At 51.7% G+C, this 20,484-nt stretch overlaps 1 protein-coding gene across 9 annotated transcripts in view; it reads left to right on the top strand.

The window, feature by feature from the left end:
• CHST15 (carbohydrate sulfotransferase 15) overlaps positions 1-19,344 on the top strand; it is an 89,387-nt gene extending 70,043 nt beyond the window's left edge. For 4 of the 9 annotated variants that reach the window (XM_002821238.5, XM_054523005.2, XM_009245886.4 and 1 more), the window contains exons 6-8: positions 4,100-4,256; positions 12,989-13,136; positions 15,126-17,759. In XM_002821238.5, the coding sequence (XP_002821284.3) occupies positions 4,100-4,256; positions 12,989-13,136; positions 15,126-15,316 (496 nt within the window). In that variant the 3' untranslated portion in view covers positions 15,317-17,759. Of the gene's footprint in view, positions 1-4,099; positions 4,257-12,988; positions 13,137-14,965; positions 17,760-18,865 lie in introns of those variants that run through there. The other 5 variants (XM_009245888.4, XM_063727794.1, XM_063727793.1 and 2 more) reach the window with 2 other exon arrangements.
• Positions 19,345-20,484: the final 1,140 nt, after the last annotated feature.

The following is a 20,484-nucleotide window of genomic DNA, read 5'->3' as shown; positions in this document are numbered from 1 at the left end:
AGAGACCCAGCGTAGGTTCTCGCAGTGGGGTTTGAGGGGCTCCCAAAGCCCACTGCCAATTCTCTGAGCAGATCCAAAGTACCCAGAGGTGACTGAGAGGCCAAAGGAGTCTCTTTTCATCCAGCCCAGGAAGGAGCGTGGCCTGGCTCTCAAAGGCTGTACATGTGACTCACAGGAAGTGAGGTAGTGAGTTCACTTTAACCCACCTCAAACATGAAAATCAGCCGTTTCACCTGCTGGAGGTGGGCTTGCCTGGTTGGAACAGTAGGTATGTCCCAGTTTTTCCCAGGGATTACTTCTTGATTTCTGAAGAATTGTATGGAATCAGCAGATTCCTCATGAAGTGACTTTGTATTTAAAATCAAGACAAGCTTAGGTGCTTTTGTTTTATTTATGAGCCAAATATCTGCAAGAAGTGTTATTACCACAAAGAAAATTCTCAGTATGGAAACCTTCAGCCAATGTTTGGGTTTGTGTGAGGTAATTTATGTGATGGAATTCCAGTTCCACCAAACAATTTGGGTAGTTCTGTGGGCATCTTTGGTAAAAACTGGGCTTCGAATTCTTATTTAACGTGGGATTTTATGACAGTTTCAGAAGCATCTGTTACTTTTCATTGACGTAGTTTCTTGGGCTAAGCCATAATATTGACAGGACTCATAGGAAATGTGTAAGCCAGGAAGGGTACCCCTCAGACCAACTGCCGCCTGGCACCCCTCAGTGCACACAGCCAAACCTTGCTTGAAGGTTCACGCGTGTCTGATTTTGTCATTTATTGACCAGCCATTTAGGTCATAGTAACCATGAGCCACCCTATGGTGACAGATGCCATGTTTCGGTTTTGATGTGTCTTCTAATTCTGAGGAAGGAAAATAGCACAGGTGATGTTGGGGACACCAGTAATAAGCTGTTGTGGTGTTGTCTTGGGGAATATTCTCAGGCGAGTGTGGATCTGGGGAAATCTACTCAGTGACCACCGAGCACCTTTGCTGACTGTCCCTTTGGACAGTTTGGCTGGCCAGGCTGTGGTAGATGGAACACTCCTGTTCCGGTGGGTGTTTTGATTCTAGGAACTCTGTGGGTAGATCTCAAACCGCTCAAGACTTCCAAGAGGTGTCCTCTGTGGACATTGGCCGTGGATGAATTCTAGAGGGCTGTGTCAGAGGCACCCGATGTGCCAAGGTGGGCTACGGAGGTGGATAGCTTCTGGGCCTGTCCCTAAGAAATGCTGCTCCTCATATCATGACCTCAGTTAGAGGGGAGGGCAGCGGAGAAGGCGCATTTGCAACAGACCCTGCTATAAGGGAGCACAGTTTTTGCAGGATAGTGTGTGGCTGAAGGTCTGGGAGTGTTTGGAAGTATGGATGGCGGCTGGGCGTGGTGGCTCACGCCTGTAATCCCAGCACTTTGGGAGGCCAAGGCGGGTGGATCACCTGAGGTCTGGAGTTCGAGACCAGCCTGGCCAACACAGTGAAACCCTGTCCCTACTAAAAATACAAAAAATCAGCTGGGTGTGGTGGTGGGCGCCTGTAATTCCAGCTACTCAGGAGGCTGAAGCAGGAGAATTGCTTGAACCCGGGAGGCGGAGGTTGCAGTGAGCCGAGATTGCACCATTCCACTCCATCCTGGGCAACAAAAGTGAAACTCCGCTTCAAAAAAAAACACAAAGACGGAAGTATGGATGTCAGATACCTGGATGCATGGGTGCAGAATGAGAGTCACAGAACTGCCTTCCCTGGAAAGAGGGGAAGCCAGGTTGGAGAAGTTGAAGGAATAGAAAGTATAGAGCTTTGAGGAGAGAGAAGTGTGACCTTGTAGAGCCACGTAGGCCATGTTTTCCATAAGCCCAGTTTCACCCTTGGCCCAGAGATGCAGGTGTGTGTGCAAGAAGAGAGTGGGACATATGGCAGGAAGGTTGAAAACAGACAAAAAGGGCTGCAAGGAGAGATAGAGGAGAAAAAAGAGTAGGAAACTCACACCCTGAAAGTTCTGTTGAAGATAAAAACACCTCTTTTTTTTTTTTTTTTTTTGAGAGAGTTTCTCACTCCCATTGCCCAGGCTGGAGTGCAATGGCACGATCACGGCTCACTGCAGCCTCAGCTTCCTGGGCTCAGGTGATTCTCCCACCTCAGTCTCCAGAATAGCTGGATTACAGGCATGCACCACCACACCTGGCTAATTTTTTGTATTTTTAGTAGAGACAAGGTTTCACTATGTTGCCTGGGCTGGACTTGAACTCCTAGGTTCAAGTGATCCTCCCACCTCGGCCTCCTAAAGTGCTGGGATTACAGGCATGAGCCACTGTGCCTGGCCCTGACATTTGTTAAAATGGCAATGCAGGCCTTCTTCAGGACCATTGTGGTAGGTATAGGGACTGCCATGACAGTTTTCCAGTAGAGGAGAGAGACTCCCAATACAACTAGGAAAAGTAGGGATTTTAAAGCCGAGGCAGGTGGATCAGTTGAGGTCAGGAGTTCAGGACCAGCCTGGCCAACATGGTGAAACCCCATCTCTACGAAAAATACAAAAAAATTAGCCAGGTTTGGTGGGCAGGTGCCTGTAGTCTCAACTACTCGGGAGGCTGAAGCAGGAGAATCGCTTGAACCCAGGAGGCGGAGGTTGCAGTGAGCTGAGATCACGCCACTGTACTCCAGCCTGGGGGACAGAGTGAAACTCTGTCTCAAAAAAAAAAAAAAAAAAAAAATGCCAAGGAGCAGGGCGAGGGGGTTGGTGGCTAGAAAATTACTAAGGGGAAACATCAAGGGGGAAGGGGTGGGGATTCTGGCTAAACCAACCCGATGGGATTCTTGGTGGAGACAGGCCAGGTGGCCAGGCATCTCCTGGGGGTGGTGGACTAGGAACCTGATCAGATAAGAAGGGTGGTCAGTTAACCAAGGGTGGGGGATTCTGGCTAAAGCAGCATAGCAGTGTCAACAAACAATATTTTGACAAATTTAGTTTAGAGATCTCACTGGTATTTATTAGCACGGTCCAAGAACAGGGCAGCATCCCATTCCTGTAATACGAAGGTGCTCCTGTGGGCCCAGCCAGGTTCTGGCTTTATAGGCAGAAACGGGCTGAAGAAGCAAAAACAGGCAACGGAGAGTGGATTGTTCATTTCAAAGTGACTTTCCTTCTAAGGTTAAAGCAAAGAGGACGTCTGACTGGTTGCTGTGTATCCCCTGGTTTTTTGGAAACTGGCCCGTTCTGAGTTCAGTTCAATTATGTGGCACCTAGCACAGATGACTCTGTTCTGGCCTGTGGGGGCCTATTGCAGAAGCTCAGTCCAGAACAGTAGCCTCTCATACATTTTATTTAACAGCAGGATTCTTCCTAAAATAGGGTGATGCAGAGATGGACCTGGAGGTAAAAAGTTGAGGTCTAGTTGGGAGGAGGATACAGAGGGGCCTGAAGTGGGCCAAGGAAGACGATCAGCTCCTGTGCGGCAGCATTCTGCCATACGTGTGCGTGGTGTCTATGAACAGATATGTGTCCACGGGTAAACGTGTAAGTCTGCAGGCATTCCTGTGCATATGTGGGGGTGCTTTTACATCGTGTTAAAAACGAGGTCCCTACCAACCTAGAAAGATACATCTCATCATTTTTTTTTTCAATGTCAGGAATGTGTATGAAAAGGACTGGGAATTTCATGCGGAATTGTAATATTGTGAGAGCAACAGACGCTCTTATTTTTGTTCCCTTCAGTAGAGGAGAGAGGAATGAGAAGGTGCATAAAATTTTCATGACTTCTCTTTGCTAGTGTACTATTTTTGTAATCTGGTATTGTTTGAAGCTCCCTGTTACTGTGAAAACAGAGGCTGCCTGAGATGATAGAACAAGCAACAACATAAAAGCGGCCGGTGGTTTGTGTGGGGCCAGTATAGACATGTCTGGGTCTGGAAGAGCTTAGGTGGCCACGAGAAGGGTGGGAGCTCGGAGGGATGAGGGAGGTGGCTCCTCTGCAAGGGAAGGAAGAAGGGTGGTTGTGTTTCAATCAGGAAAACTAGATAATGTAATTGTACACTGATTTTCATTGTCACCCAAATGGTGTGATTGCACGTTCATGGGTGGTAAAAATATACATTTATTTTATTCACAGGTTGTACTCAGACTATCTCTACTTTGCAAGTTCGAATAAATCCGCAGACGACTTCCATGAGAAAGTGACAGAAGCACTGCAGCTGTTTGAAAATTGCATGCTTGATTATTCACTGCGCGCCTGCGTCTACAACAACACCCTCAACAACGCCATGCCTGTGCGTATCCCCTGAGCTGGCCCCTGGCAGAAGGAGCTGGTTTGTTGTTATGCAAGTGGCATTGTGGGTTTGGGTTTTAGCATAGGAACAGAGAGAAGCGTTTTAATGTGCAAATGCTGTTCCCCATTATTCATGGATGTAAAAGCTGAAAACTGATGGGCTCTTAGTCTGGCTCTCTGCCTTCTTCCCTGCTGGTCACCTGCCACCTCCCCCTCCCTCAGCAGGAGGATGAGGGTGCGTTTAGGAAGATTACCATTTAGCAAGACACCCGGCAATTAGAATCAGCAGACATGAGGACACCCAACTCTCAAATTGTCTTAAGAGCATTCTCTTGAGCAGTGGATTGTTTTGTTGGTTTAAAAAATTACCCATCAATGATTTTCAATGCTTCTTTGACAGAGTCTCAATTGAAAAACATTTTCTGTTGATTCCTCAATCGTATCTCTTGTTCTTCCTTCAGAACTATGTCTGTAAATTTCTAGCCTTTTTGAATGCAAAAAGCTGTTATTGGTGAATTCAGCACCTTTTAGCCCTGGGATAGTTTTCCATGCTGGGCTCCCTGGGCTGGCTCTGTGCTTCAACAACAGGGCTTATGCAGCGAGGCTAATGCTGCTGCCTGTTCTGGAGTGGCTTTACAAGCCTTGCTCTGCTCAGCGTCTCGCATGGCAAGGCACGAACAGGCCTGCTGTGGAGTCTTGGAAGCCCCCAGGTGGTGGGGCTTCAGGCCAAGATGCTCTGCCCCCTCTTTCTTATTACAGAGGCCGTGGGATCTGGGGAGGCAGCATACAGGGGCAGCAGGTGGGATTCCAGGCTGCCCTGTTGGACCTTGTAGTTTGGCAAGGAAGATGCCACAGGGACACAGGTAACCCCAGAGCCTGCTCTGGTGCCAGGTAGGAGGAGTTCACTTTGGAACCAGCCTTGGTGTGGGTCAGGTTTCCAGCTTGGCCGTTTGCTGGCTCTGTGACTCTAGGCAGTTGTCTCAGCCTCTCTGAGACTCAGTTGCTTTGTCATACAATGGGGTAATAATGCTGCTGTACAAGGCTGTTGTGATGGGTCTGTCTTGCATTCCTGCGTTCATTCTTGCCACTATGTCCCCTGCATGGTGCTGGGTCCTGGGGCCACAGCAGTGCCAGGACAGGTGTGGTCCTTGCCTTCCTGTGCAGCTGGTGGGGAGAGAAGATGGAGGCTGGGCAGGGAGCTCTGGCCACCAGAGAACCACCTAAGAACAGGGCTTCAGGCAGGTTCTTAGGAGAGGGAATGTCTGTGCTGAGGCCTGAAGGAGAGTTGGCCAGGGAACTGACAGCAGTGTGTGCAGAGGCCTAGTGGTCAGCACCACCTGCCATGCAGAACACAGCCAGCCTGGTGTGGGAGATGGGGGGCACTGAGGGAGGGGGCTTGGGTGCGTGGCACGTGGGGCCACACCACCGGGTCTAGCCTCAGAAGAAGTCTAGACTTCACCCTGAGAGAGATGGGACCCCTCAGAGGGTTTTAAGCAGAGGATGGTGTAGGAGTGGAAAAGGAATATCTCACTGCTATGTTCATGGCTGAGGCACCTGTAATAAAACACTAACGCGAGAAAGCACACATACTTGTTTAACGTAAGTTTCATGTAACCCGGGAGGGAGCCTTCATAAGGAAACGGAGACCTGGAGAAACGGGAAACCTGTGCGTGTTTGTGCTTGGGTTTCATGAAGAGAGCAGTTGGGGCGAGGGCCATGATTGTCAAAGGGGGAATGACTCAATGGCTCTGTGGCCACCGTCACAGGGGACACAGGGTCTCGGAGAAACTCTATTTGTGTGTGGCTTGACCAGCACAGCTTGTCGACCCGGCTTCGTGACCCAGAACCACTCTCAGCTGTGACTCTTGGCCCTGGACCCCTATGGAGTGAGTCTGACAGAACAGGCAGGGCAGCCCTCCCGGTCCTCAAGGCAGCTCCCTGAGGGCGGTCTCAGGGCTGGGGCTGGCAGGAGGAAAGGGGCGCTGGTGTGACGCCTCAAGGTGGGGTTGTGGTTTCTTCCAGCACTGATCATGATGCTGAGCAGAGAGGGGTGCCCAGTGTGTGCTGACACGAATCAAGTTGCAGCTGTGACTCAGGCCAGGCCCATTTCGTGCCACATCTACCCTTTCCTGCGGCAGGTGGCTCTTCCATCCTGCAGGCCCCGCATGGAGGACCTTCAGTCCTGGCATAAACAGTAATAGCAGCAGCTAAGAGCCAGGGCTATTATGGGTCAAATGCCAAGGTTGGCACGCAAATCGGGGAACGTGCTCATGGACTGGGTTTCCCCATCATCCTACCATGCCTGATTCAATCCACCCACGAGTACTTTTCCCTCTTTCTCCCAGTATTTCTAGAGAGCTCCACTGTTCTACCCTCTGCTGTTGCCCTCATTCAGCCACTGGCCCTTTCATTTGCAACCTCCACCTGCACAACTTCCCTCTCTCTGGGAGACAGCCCCTCCCCAGACCCCTTCTCACCGTGATCCATTTCACCAGGCATCTTTCTAAGATGCCGAACTGCCATCACTATTGATGGGGTTCAGGGCACACTGCCCCCAAATATAACAGCTTGGCATTTGAGAAAACAGCAGAAGCAGGAAGGCCATTCTTGCTTCCCTGTCCCCTCCTCCTCTGAAGCTGGCCATAAAACGCTCAGAGCAGAGGGGCCCTCCCTGTACATCCTCATCTTTGAAGATCCAGGGGCACAGAGGCGAATCTGAACAGACAGGCCTGGCTGTGTCTACCCCAGTGCATGACCATGAGATAATTCCCCCTTACAGGGACTCGTGGCTCCGAGCTCACTTCTTTGGCTGGCACTCATGCTGTCACTTAATCAGCCAATATTTATAAATGCAAAGCAAAGAGAGGAAATTCCCCAGCATTATTAAGTGATATAATTTGAAATCCTAAACAACTGTAATTACAAACAAAATGTGTGACATCGTCAGGAGACTGTCTCCAGGTGAATTTAAAGCATGGCTGGGGGATTCGCCTACTTCAGTGTGGGAAGCGAGGGTGCACCTTTGTCCCCCGAGGGTCAGGGGTGCAGGACCCCTCCAGGAATGAATCTTGAGGGAAAAGTCCAAGGAAAATCCAAGAGGAACCAAATAGGAGTGTTGTCCCGTCTTTGATAGGGGCCTCCTTTCAGGGAAGGAAGAGCTTGGTGCACGGCCTTCAAGGCTTGTCTGAGGCCAGCACCCTGACTGAGGGAGGGATGAGAAGGAGGAAGGCATTGGTGGTTCCCGGCCCCAGCCGACCAGGTGACCCAGTTTGCCTGGCCCCCTTCTCTGTCCAAGTGCCTCCTGGTAGACAACAGCCACCAGGTGGAGCCTGCCGAGGAGGCTGTGTGTGCTGGTCAGAGTATGGATGCGAAGTGATGGATTCAGCCAGTGTAGGCTCAGCACCAACCTGGCACTACAGCTTAACACAGGCCCTCCCATGCCTGGGGCTTCCTACTGGGAAAACTGAGTCTCAGGGAGGCAGCCTTCCTCTGGAGTCACAGCCAGTAAGCAGAGGATCTAGGACCCAAATCTAGGCCTTTTAACCCAGCTTCCCCTAGACGTGTGTTTGGCCTCAACATTTCCCCAACAATCTGATCTTCAGTGGTTGCTACGCTGCACCCATGGCATGGCAGGCCCTGATCCAAGAGAGAAGGTGCAGGACGGTGCTGTGACCAGTTGTGTGCTTGGAATGAGGCATGTGTCCCCACCTTGGCGTTTCTACCACGTTGTGCCTTTTGAAACTTTCTCCTGTTCGTGATCCTGCGTGACTCTCAAAACAAACCCAATAGGTGGGTGGGAAGACAGGAGTCAGTCAATGTCACTGTCAGCAGATGAGGACAGTGAGGGGCAAGGTATCCAGCTAATGTGGTCGTAGAAGGGGCCGGAGCTCTCCTCTGCAGGCCCTGGGACCACTGAGTTCTCTCTGCAGGAGACTGCCTGAAAAGGACTGCGAAAAGTGGGGCAGGTGTGGGCTTTGCACTGGGGACTCCTAGGAGGAAGCGGCTTAAGCTGGGCTGGGTTTAGATGGGCAGGGAGAGGCAGGGCAGGGGGGAACTCCTGACCCAAGGCACAGTTTATTTTAATAGCTTTAAATAGTGTTTCTTGCTGCGGAAGAGCTAATATCTAATATGCACGTGCAGTCTGCATGCTACCCGGCACTTTGTACCATGCAGAGTGTGCCGACTCCCATCCAGTACCCTGGGGGCAAGCCCTTGGATACTTTCTCCCACACAGAAGGGAGGGTGTGCCCCTGCCCTCCTGCTCCGGGTCAGCGCTCCGACTGTGAACTGGAGAGCACTGCTGAAACTGAGCCATTAGTTCATGGCATCATCGTGATCCTCCCTGTGTTGTGTATGCTTGAGTCTTTGTGATAAAAGGTGTCTAAAACTCCATCTGTGAGAGGTGAAAGGGATCTAACCTTTGTTCATTACTGCCAGCGCCTGTCAAGCCCTTTCAATGCATCATCTCATTAGAGATCCCTTGAAATCCATCCCTGTTTTACAGATGGGAAGACTGAGGCTCACAGAGGTTAATTCTCTTACCCATAGCTGGTATCAGGCAGGCTCGAGGTTCAATCCCGGGTCTGCTGGCCTTTGACACTCAGGGAGTTTTTGCCTTCCCTAGCTGACTCCTAAAAGCAAAGGGTTTTGCTGGCAGGAGGCCTGGGCTTTTATGTTCAATTTTGCGTTTTGCTGAGGATGACAAGACAGTAGCTTAGCGGGTGCCTCTGGTCAGAGGAGATCCCCAGGGGCAGGCCCAGTAGACAGGAGGGATGCAGCAGTAACAGATTGACCCTTAATCTTCTCTTCAGTCCCTGGAGAGCTCACACACCAGAGAAAGAGCCAGGCAATCAGAAACCCTCCTTATAGAGGTGAATTTTCATTTCTGGGAGGAGAAGCCAGTTCCCCTCCAGATGTGAGTCCCAGCCCTGGGAGGGCAGCTTTGTAAGGCACCCCGGCCCCTGGCACACCCTGCTGGAGTCATTCACCGCCTTCCTGTGGCACCTAGACGCAGGGGCAGCACAGACCCCTCTGCCTCTGGCCAGCCCCCGCCACTGTTCTGCAGCACACCCTACCCTGGGGGGTGCTCAGAGGGGCCAGTGAGCCTGCCTCAGAGCAGTGTCCCGAGAAGCCTGGTGCCTGGATGAGCAGCAGCCACAGCCCCTGGGAACTTGTCAGAAATGCAAATGCTCTGCCAGTCCCAGACCTGAATCAGAAACTCTGGGGACGGGGCCGTGGTCTGTTTCTCAGGCCCTCCAGGTGGGTGTTTGTGGGCTCCGGTTGGAGAGCCACTAGGGCTCTTGTCACCACTCCCCCCTTCGTGCCCTCTGGGGTGCGGGAGACTTACTCTAGGGCTTGCTTTACTCTGACTGTCTTCTCTGTCCACCCACTCCTTTTCTCCATTGTGTGCCTCACAAGGTGATTGCTCAAGTCTGTTTCTTTACCAGTTGAGCTCTGTCTCCATGAGATTGCAGCCTCCCTGAGGCCAGGGCCACTTCTGTTAGCAGCAAATCACCATTGCCTAGCAGGGTGCCTGGCACATGGTGGCATGAGCTCAGCTTATTTGCCAAATGAATGAATGGGGACTAGTGGAGAGGCTGGCTGGGGACTGCCAACTGAAATCCCTAGTAGGGGACGGAGAGGCTCGGCCAGGTACATGTTTGGGGAGAACGGGGGACTGGGACTGTGCTCAGCTCAGCCTCGGCTCTCGGTGGGGATTGCTCTTCCCTGGGGCCCTGCATGGGGGACAAGCTCCACATGCACAGGTGACCTGGCTTCAGGTCCTGGCTCCAAGGGTATTGGCCACCGACCCTGAGTAGCCGCCTGCCCTGCCCTGCACCTCCGTGTTTCTATTGGTGAATCAGCTGGCACAGTTAACTTCAAAGGCTTCTCACAGCTCTGATGTTTTCTAATTTTAAGCACATTGGGCACTTGCCCTAAATACCCTTTTTATTTTTGTTCTCTTTTGATTCTCTGTCCTATACTGGGAAAAGGTGAGGGGAAAAAATCTGCTGGGGGCTGTCTTTGCCCTGTCTTCATCGTGCGTATGGTGGCAGTAGTGATACTGCCTGCACCAGAACCTGTCACTTCAGGTGACCACACTCCCCCTGCCTGGCAAGGGGGCTGGGGGTTGGGGTGGGAATTGAGGGGCTTTGGGGTAGCTAGATCAGAGGGAAGGCACAAAGCTGGAGGGGAGCTAGCCCCGGGAGAAGCAGCCGAGCACCAGGAGGCCTTCCCCGCCTGCAGCCCCTGTGGTTTCCTCTTTTCCTCCCCTTTCTGGCTCAGCCCTGCCTGCTGAGGAGGGCCATGCTGCGGTGCAGGCCTGTGTCCACCTGAGACAGCGCAGGGGGCTCTCATGAGCATGGGCACAAACGAGGTTTCAGAGAACTATCTGTCAGGTGCAGGTGCCCAGCCAGGTGCTTGGACAGGCCACAGCTGCTCTAAAACACCCCAGCCTGCCACAAACACCTGGCTGCTTTCCTTCTGGAAAGTTCTCCTGTTGAAAGGCACGTTCTCTGGAAAAGAAAAACCTCATCAGACTGGTCTTCCCTACGAGGGATGGCCTACAAGCCTGCCAGGGAGAGAATTGAAAAGCCCTGGGAGGCGGGTGACTTAACAGCGAGTTGGTCTTGTCATGATTTGTCTGCGTTGGAGGCGACGCATGTTTATTTCTGAGACCGGCACGTTCTCATTTTCTCTTTAGTTTCGGCCCAGCTTGAGGTCTTTTTTCTGAGCTGGCATGTGAGGTAGCAACAAAGTGTGGGTTGGAAACAGCTAATGAATTTTGAAGGCAACTTATCCACTCTAATTGCTTTTCTTCCTCTCCATCCTCCTCCATGGGTAGAAAAATAATGAAATGGGAGAAGAATAGTTAGCATCTATACTTATTTTGCCCAATCTTTCATTGTCTTATTGTTAACACTGTATTCAGCAATTGCACCCGAGAACCATGTTGAGGGCCAGAGTGCAGGCTTTGCAAGGATGGGATGGTGGAGAAGCCACAGTCCCTGCCCTCAAGGTCAAGGTCCAGGTCAAGTTGGGCAGGAAAGGAAACGTGACATGAGAGTGTCTGCCTAAAAAATGGGAACTCCAGAAAGGAGCCTGGGGAGCCGGCAAGTGCTGCATATATGAGAGGATGAGCTGGAAGTTTAAGCCAGGCCCAGGACTTTCTACACATAGAAAGCCATGGAGGCTTTAAGCAGGGCTGGCTGTGGCCAGGTCACTGCTTTGGAAAGCCGATGCTGGTGGCAGGGTGCATATAAGAGTGCAGAGACCAGGGGAAGGAGGACCAGCCAGGAGGCTGTATCAGCTTCAGGCAGGTGTAGATGGGGCATAAACAAAGGGAGAGGTGTGAACTGGGGAGAGGTGGGAGATGAGAAGTTCTGGGCAGACACAGATAGGCAGAGCAGGGTCCCTGGGCACTTGGAGAAGGGGCAAGGGGAGAAGCCCTGGAGAAGGGAGCCTCACAGCAAAAGGGGAAGAGGCTGTTTTTTTTCTGGAAGCTTTGCTAAGAGTTCAGGGTGAACTGTGGAGTTAGAGGAAACTGTTCCCAAGACTGCTCTCACTTCTGACACCAGTTGCAAGTTCAGGAGAGATATTCTCCAACCCACCTTCAGGTTCAGTACTTTTCCAGAAGGATTCTCAGAACACACTGGAGGCTATTATGCTGTTGGTTATGATTTATTACAGGGAAAGGATGAAAATTAAAGTCAGCCAAGGGAGAGGAAGTGCAGGGGGCAGAGTCCAGGAGGGGCCCAAATGCGGAGCTCTGAGTCCTCCTCTCCCCGTGGAGTCATGGACGGTGTTAGTGCCACTGGCCATGGTATGTGACAATCCTTGTGGAGTATTGCCAGGCCAAGCCTTGGGGGTCCAGGCCTTTTACTAGGGCCCCGTCACATGCAGCTCCTGTGGCTGACCTTTAGTCTCCAGTCCTAGCAGAGTCAGAACTGATACCATGTGGCCCAAGGCCCCATCATCAATCTCAGTGTTAGCCTGCCTATGACCAAAGCCCTCAGGCCAACCAAGATACTTCTGTCAGATAGGACGTCCAGGGGCCCAGAGATCACCCCCAAGGAGCCGAGGGAAAGGCCCGAGTTCTCTCTGAGTAGAGTTAAATCTTCACCACACAGCTTGCAGTAAGGCACGAGAGAAGGAACAGAAGGGTGAAGACCCCGGAAATGGGTACTGGAAAGTAGAAAGGACTTAAATAGGAACATCCTCCTGTGTACTTGGTTCAGTAATGATTAGATGCTGACTTACACACACCCTTACCGTCAAGGATGTTCCTCTGGCATCAGGGTCTTCACTCATCTAGGTTGTCTTTGGGGTGTCTGTGGTTGACTTTTCGCAGCCCGTTGTGTGCTGGGCATAGAGGTCACACTGGGAACAGAGAAACAGCCAGGATATTGTGCAAGGAACATGTGCACCACTGGTGGCCACAACCTTGACCTCTTCCCTGCACTTCAGTCCTTACCTGTGAAATGGAGGCATGGAGCTACCCACAGGGTGTTGTGAGGATTCAATGCAACCCCTAATATAGGAATTCTTTGCACATGTAGCACAAAACCCCCCATAAAGAAGCAAGAACACCTTGTGTTAAAATCCAGCTTCTGAAAGTAACTTTGCTAGGATAACTCTTTTGTGGTACAGTGAAATGCCGTGCCACTTTGGAAAAGTGCCCTATGGTGTTGGGGCAACTGCTCCTGAAATAATGCCGTTCTTCTGTGGTCCTAGGTGAGGCTCCAGGTCGGGCTCTATGCTGTGTACCTTCTGGACTGGCTCAGCGTTTTTGACAAGCAACAGTTTCTCATTCTTCGCCTGGAAGATCATGCATCCAACGTCAAGTACACCATGCACAAGGTCTTCCAGTTTCTGAACCTAGGTATGAGTATGGTGCTTAGACTGACGGGGCAAAGCAAGAACTCTGTGGACTTGTTCCGGAAGTCCTCTGGGGCAAATGCAGACCTGGTCAACTGGGTGGGAATGGGCTGAGCTGGGAGGCCTGGGGATGTCCTTCAGGAGGCCTGTTAAGTACCATTTATTGAGCACTAGCTGTACACAGGTCATTGTGCACAGTATGGTGAGGGATTCTCTGGAGAGGAGGAGATGGTTTCCCTTCTGGGAGCTTATGGTCTAGTGAAGGGAGAGGAGGAAGCCATAGCTCACCTAACTGAATGACAGGTAGGGTGCCATGGGGAAGGTCAGCACTGTCACGCAAGGTACGTGCTGATGGTTTGGGATCCCAGCTACTGCAGGGATGAGGAAGCCTTCATGGAAGGAAAGGACCTGAGAGCTGAGCTTTGTAGGACCAACAGGATGTCACCGGGGGTCTGGAGCAGAGGACATGGGACTTGGAGGAGGGAACAGACAGATCATTGCATCATCTCGGGTATTCTTGGAAATTCCTGGAGTCAGAGCTGTGTGGCTGAGTTTTGGCTGATGGTCATGGATGCTGGGCCCCTGGGGCATGAGCGCCTGCCCTCAGCCTGTGGATACTAGCCCCCCCAGGGGCCTGAGAGTCACTTTGTGGTGACAGGCCACACTGCTGACTATGGTGATGGCTGGCAGAGGCATGTGCTGTCGGAGCGAGTGCTGCCCATGTGGATGGGGCACTCAGGGATGGCTTGAAAGGCTGAGCAGGCTCGAACAAGCCGCCCTCCTTCCCAGAACACCTCCTGCAGCCCTGACTAATGGTCTTGCTCAGGAACTTGGTTAATTGAGTATTTCTGGAAATATATCTGCCTGCCACTGGGACTTGGGCCTCTTTGATCATTTGATTTTGTTTCTCCTTTTTTTGGAGTTGGATGAGTTCTTACCCTTCCAAGGCTTAGAATCATCTTTCTTTGATTTGACCACATGTTGACTCTGTCCCATTAATGAGCTTGTCTTTTGTCCCCAAGATGGATAGTAAGGCCATTCTGTATCTTATATGGCCCTAGGATGCTGGGACATGCTTTTTCTGTATGTGGGCTATGGACTTTGGCCAGATCCCAAGAGCCCCCGGTAAAGAGGCTTGAGCAGTGATGGGTTACACCAAGAAGCTGTGGCCCAGAGAGTGGGGCGTGGGGATGGCAGTCCCTGCTGTTCTGTTTCAGGGCCTCTCACTCCAGAGCGCGGGGCGTATGGGTGACTGACAGCCCCTGCCGGCCTGTCCAGGGCCTCTCCTCACTCCAGAGGGCAGGGCGTGGCGGTGACTGACAACCTCTGCCAGCCTGTTCCAGGTCCTCTTCTAACTCCAGAGGGCGGGGCGTGGGGGTGACTGACAGCCCTTGCCGGGAGGCCTCTTCTCGCTGATCTCTGCTGCAGATGGAGGTTCAGCCAGTGGGCGCTCTGGGCACAGGTGGCCTCCTCCCAGCCCTCCTCCCTATGGCTACTTTACAGCAAGACGCACAGGGTGAAACTGTGCAGGCCCAGGGCCCTTGGCATGAGCAGCCTGAAGTAGAAACGATGATGGCGGAATTCCGGAGGGCTGCTGAGCAGGAAAACCGAAACCCATGGGCTGTGCCCGGCAGGCCGCACGTTCCTCCAAGGATGGGTTGACACCCATGGAGAGCAGCCCACCAAGGGCAATTGGAAGGGCATCCTTGAGGTCAGCCTTAGACGCTGTATCATCATTAAATGCCAGCTGGGCTCCCCCGAGGGTGGGCATCCTGCACCCACCGCAGAATTTCTTTGCAATTTCCTAATGGTGTTTCCACCTTCCTCCCTCAGTGCTTCCAAAATGGATCCAGCCAAAGAATTTTAATCCCTAAATACATTCTCTTAAAGGAAACTCCTGTCTGAATACGAAGCATAGCTGAGATTTTTGCAAAGTCCCTTTTACTTCCTGCCATGCCTCCTGCCTTACGGGACTGGTCTTCTTTTATTTTAGGGCCCTTAAGTGAGAAACAGGAGGCTTTGATGACCAAGAGCCCCGCATCCAATGCACGGCGTCCCGAGGACCGGAACCTGGGGCCCATGTGGCCCATCACACAGAAGATTCTGCGGGATTTCTACAGTCCCTTCAACGCTAGGCTGGCGCAGGTCCTCGCCGATGAGGCGTTTGCGTGGAAGACGACGTGAGAGCTGAACTGTTGCTGCACGTGCTGGGCCCGCCAATGCCGTCATCATCAGGATTTTACAAATCTCTTTGCGGGGAACTGTTTCACTCATGGTGTGGAAAACCCCAGGACTCTGCCACTCTAGGCACACATGAATTATAACCATTTTGGAATTTCCTTTGTGATGTTCAAGAGCTCAGCAATGGACCCCTCACAGAGCCCCTCTATCCGAGGCCATTGGAGACCCCAGTTTCTCAAGAATTCAGCTCTGCTCTGAGCGTCCTGGAGCTTGGGGATGCAGCCAGCTGGCCTGCACTGGGTGTGGAGAGAACACCTAGGGAAGGCAGCCTGGCCCTGCCCGCCTCCGCCTTCTGGAGAGCCTGAGTCTGGGTTCTGAGTCAGCAAGCCAGAGGTCATGCCACAGGCCTGGCTGGAACTTACACTTCACGTTCCCTTTTTTCCCCCTAGAGATGGGGTCTCGCCGTGTTGCACAGACTGTCTGCATTCAATGGCTATCTTCACAGGTGTGATCATACCACATTCACTTCTGAAACACTCTTGTTGAGATCGCTAACCTCACTGGGACAGAGAACCGCAGTCTTTCGAGAATGGAGGCTCTTCATTTTTTTTTCTCCTTTACTCCAAACTCAGCCCTCCAGTTTCTTCAGACATAAACCCTGTTAATGTCACTGTTTCCAAAAGGAAAAAAATAAGTCAGTGTTTGGCAGCACCTTCATCATTCTGACCTCCTCCTATTCCCTCCTTGTGGACTGATGTTTAACATAGAGAATGAATGCGTTTAAAACAAAACCACTTTCTGCATTTAACCAGTCCTGGCTCTCTCTCTGCTGCCTCTTTATACATTTTCTCAAGAACTTCAGTTTATAATTGGAAGGGAAACTTTTGCTGTTAATGCCAGAATGAGCAACCTCAAGGAATTGAATACTTCATGGAAATGAGGTAATTCAAGCCCTCATCAGGTTTACAAGATCATTAGAGAAACAGAGGATTTTAATTTTTAGTTCTGGCCGGCTACAGGCTGCATTTCTCTGCCTTCCCATTGGATATAGTTTATTTCCACATTCTCCACTACGTGTGGTCAAAGTTCCTCACCCAGCAAGGGACTATAGATACTCGTGTCCCAATTCCAAAACACAATGCACAAGCTGAACTTGGGCTGAACGTGGCGTGTTGAGATTTGGAATGAGGTTTCTAAGAGCCGTGTTCTTCATGGAATTTTCCAGGCTACTTGGCAGCGTGGTTTACTGATGGATGGGCTAGAGATCTTGTCATTTCTTAGAAGTCACAGGGAAGATTGAAGAGAACGCTTGAGTATCCTTGACAACAGCCCAGGTGGGACCTGGACGAAGCTTTGCACTCAAGTGTTGTCAAGGGAAGCTTCCTGTGAACCAAAGTTCTCAGGCCAAGGTCTCGCCCACCAAAGCCAGAAAGTGCAAGCACCCATCTACCCAGCTCTAACTTGTATGTGTGAGACAGACCAGGCTTCGGGGGTAGGAGGATCTGCAATTGCTCAGCCGTCCCCTTCTGGTGTTGTTGTCTTTTTGCCATCAGAGAAGGGACACACAGCCCGTTTGAAGGTGTGCAGAGGGCTCTGAGCGCCAGGATGGCCGGGGCAGTTTTTGCTACTGAAGGAGCATGTGTCCTGAACTCCCACTTGCAGGGACAGTCCCCACCTTCTCTATAGCCGGCACTGGGAGCAGCCGCCAGCAGGGAAATCTGGCCTGAGCACAAGGATGCTTTAGGGAGAGATCACTTCAGTGTGTGTGTATATTTATTTGCAGTACAGTGCGTATGTGTGTGTGTGTATGCGCACGTGTGGGTGAGTGCGTCTTCTGAGTGGGTTCTGTTCAGTTGCTAATGAGGCTCCTCCACTCTGGACACAACCCTTTTATAGATTAATTTCTCTGCCAATTAACTTGTCATTTTCAGTACATATTTTACTATTCCACACCAACCATAATTACAACAAGGGATTTTTCTTATGCACTCCTATGCATGTGAATAACATGTGGTGTAATTCTGCTTCTTACAGAAGTATTACTGAAGGTATTATTTCCAATATTATTTGGTTTATTATGCGGATCTTTTTTATATATGCAGTCCCATCCCTTCTGTGCCACTCAATGCCATCCAGACATGGTTTTTCCCTCCAGGGGCCTTTCTCCAGAGGGCACTTTGGCTGCCTCTGCTTCCTCTCATTCGAGGCCCGGCTCTTGCGACAGAATAGGTTCCATTCTGGGCGATGGTTCTCGAGCCTGCCATTCAAAACCAAAGCAAATTGGAGCATTTCTCACAACATGGTATTGAAGTTCCTTTTTGTTCTCAAAAGCTGTGACTGTGTTAAATTGTACTCCGTTAGTCCTGTAAGGTATGTTAAGTGAATCGCAGTTATGCTGTACTTTTATTAATATTTAACATAATTAAAGATGGGCCCATATGAGTGACGCCTGTGGAGCGCGTGCTCTTCCTCTGCAGCCAAGCTCTTCCTGGTGCATGAATGAATCGCAGTGGTTTAGTGTCGGACCTGCTCGAGTTGTGCAGGCTCTGTGTAAAGGGGAGTTACAGCTGTGCTGGCTGCTGAGAGATGAGGTGTGATTGTGCGAGCAACAGGCAGAAGAAAACTCAAGACCAGAGAGAAAAGGATTCAGATGTTAGCAGGGACTCCCTGTGCGAGTCCTGTTGGGGTGTGCGTCAGGGTGGGAGGTCTGGCCCAGCCCACAGTCAGGCCTAGCATTGTCTTCAGACCTTCAAATTTGAAGGTTAAGTGACCACAGGCCTCATTCCGGTGGCCTGCCTGGCCCCTGGCAGCTGTGAGTTTGAGACCCCCGGTGTCTCTGGCACATGTCCTTATTGCTGAGGGCAAGCCCGCAGAAGGAGGTGGTGTGCGCTCAGGTGGGGCAGCCGGGACAAAGACCACAAACAACGGAAACTGATTTTCTCAGTCTGGAGGCCAGAGGCCCGAGATGAAGGTGCCGCAGGGCTGGTTTTTCTGGGGGTCTCTCTCCTTGGCTCGCCAATGGCTGATTCTCTCTGTGTGTTCATGTGGCCACACACACTCGCCCCTGCTGCCTCTTCCTCTCCTTATAAGGACACCAGTTGGAGTGGATGAAGGCGTGCTCTGACAGCCTCATCTTAACCTCATCATCTCTTTAAACAACTTTATCTGCAAATGCAGTGACATTCTGAGGTACTCGAGATTGGGGCTTGAACATATGAATTTGGGGCACACTTTTCAGCCCATACAGAGGGGACATCTCAGGCTTAGGGCTCTGAAAGCTGGGCCATCCTGAGCACAGCGTGGACCATGGTGGGTCCCCCAGTTCTGGGCAGACCTTCCTGGGGGAGCTTTTCTCCCCAGCACTGCCTCCCACAGTGGTGTGTTGAGGTGGGGGCAGGTGTGTCCAGGCTGGAAATAGGGAAGACCCCATCTTTTCCTGCCACGGTCAGGAATGGCTTTACCCAGCAGGGAATGGAGGACGGGTGGGAGTCAGGAGCAGGACGGCTGGGGTGCATCTTTGAGGGCTGAGGGCACGACCTCCCTCTCTTTCAGATTTCCTCTGAAAGCGTCTCCCGTGAGGCCACCCACTCCCCACCGAGAAACCAGCCCTCGGGAAGGATCCTGATGAGGAGCGCGCCTCTTCCCCACAAAATCCCCCTGTTTGGGAACTGAAGCTAAGGCTGTGCTCTGGGTGGAGGAACTCCAAGGATCCCTGAATGTGGAGACAGGGATTATGTGGGTGGCTATTTTCCTGTTATTCCAGAAATCTGACCCTCCAGGCAGCTGTGCTGCCTATGGTGAGGTGGATCCCATGGGGACTGATAGGAAAACATCATCCGACGAATCGGGTTTTCCCAGTACTTCAGCGGGCGAGGCTCCCTGCAGAGCAGCAGAGACAGAACAGGTCCCGTGGGGCAGAAGCTGCCTCGGCCGGAGCAGCTGTCGGCCTGGGAGCTTTGTGAGTTTGTGTTGCTATAAAGGAGTACCTGAGGCTGGAAATGTATAAAGGAAAAAAGGCTTGTTTGGCTCACGATTCTGCTGGCTAAGGATTGAGCATCGGGTGAAAGCCTCAGGCTGCTTCACTCCTGGCGGAAGGTGAAGAGGGCTGGGTGCGCAGAGGTCGCATGGGAGGACAGGGCTGGGGGAGGGAGGTGCCAGGCTCTTTTTAACAACCTGCTTTTGGGGGAACAAATAGAGCAACAACTCACTACCCCCAGGACGGCACCAAGCTATTCATGAGAGCTCTGCCTCCATGACCCCAACACTGGGGATCAGATTTCAACATGAGGTTTGGGGTACACACATCCAAACTACAGCAGCTACTATAAATCACCCCAGACTTAGTGGCTCAAAGCAACAGAAGTTTATGATCTTACAGTGCTGGAGGCCGGAAGTCTGAAGTTGGTCTCACTGGGCTAAATTCAAGTGATGAGTGGGACTGGTTCCTTCTGGGGGCTCAAAGGGAGTCCGTTTTCCTACCTTTTCCAGCTTCGAGAGGCTGCCTGCACTCATGGCTCCTGGTTCTTTCCTCCATTGTCAAAAGCATGGCATCTTCAAGTCTAACTCTCTCCCTCTGCTTCAGAGATCACATGGCCTTCTCTGACCCTCATGCTCCTGGTGTCATAAGGACCCTCGCGATGACACCGGGCCCACCAGATAATCCGGGATCATCTCCCCATCTCCGGATCACATCTGCAAAGCCTCTTTTGCCATAGAAGGGAGCGTATTTGTAGGCTCTAGGGATTATGACGTGGATATCTTCAAAGGCCGTTATTCAGCCGACCACAGGAGGGTGGTGTGGAGGGCTGGCCTGTCGGGCAAGCGTGGGATGGAGGAGGTACCCCCTGGGCTGGTTCCCTGTGCTCTACTGTACACCCCAAGCAGGTCTGAGTCGGGAGGGGGCTGCCTTCCGCAGAAGGCGGAGCTTCTGGATGCATCTATTCCGGGACAGCGCATCTTCCCGTCCAGGCAAGGCCCTGTGACTGGGGTAGTGGAGTAGGTGAGACAGGGCGACGCAAGGGGTCAGGCCACAGACCCACCTCCTCCTGAGTTCACATCACAGTGTTTTTCCCACGGAAGGTCACCTGCTTTCCAAGAGTCAGCCTTGTCCCCCACAATGGAGACAGGACAATTTCTCCAGCTCTTGGTAGAAGTAATTTTTGAGTGCTTAC

Source organism: Pongo abelii, chromosome 8 (genome assembly GCF_028885655.2).
Source record: "Pongo abelii isolate AG06213 chromosome 8, NHGRI_mPonAbe1-v2.0_pri, whole genome shotgun sequence".
Classification (NCBI taxonomy): domain Eukaryota; kingdom Metazoa; phylum Chordata; class Mammalia; order Primates; family Hominidae; genus Pongo; species Pongo abelii.
The sequence above is the reverse complement of the archived record's forward strand: the minus strand, read 5'-3'. Positions and strand labels throughout refer to the sequence as shown.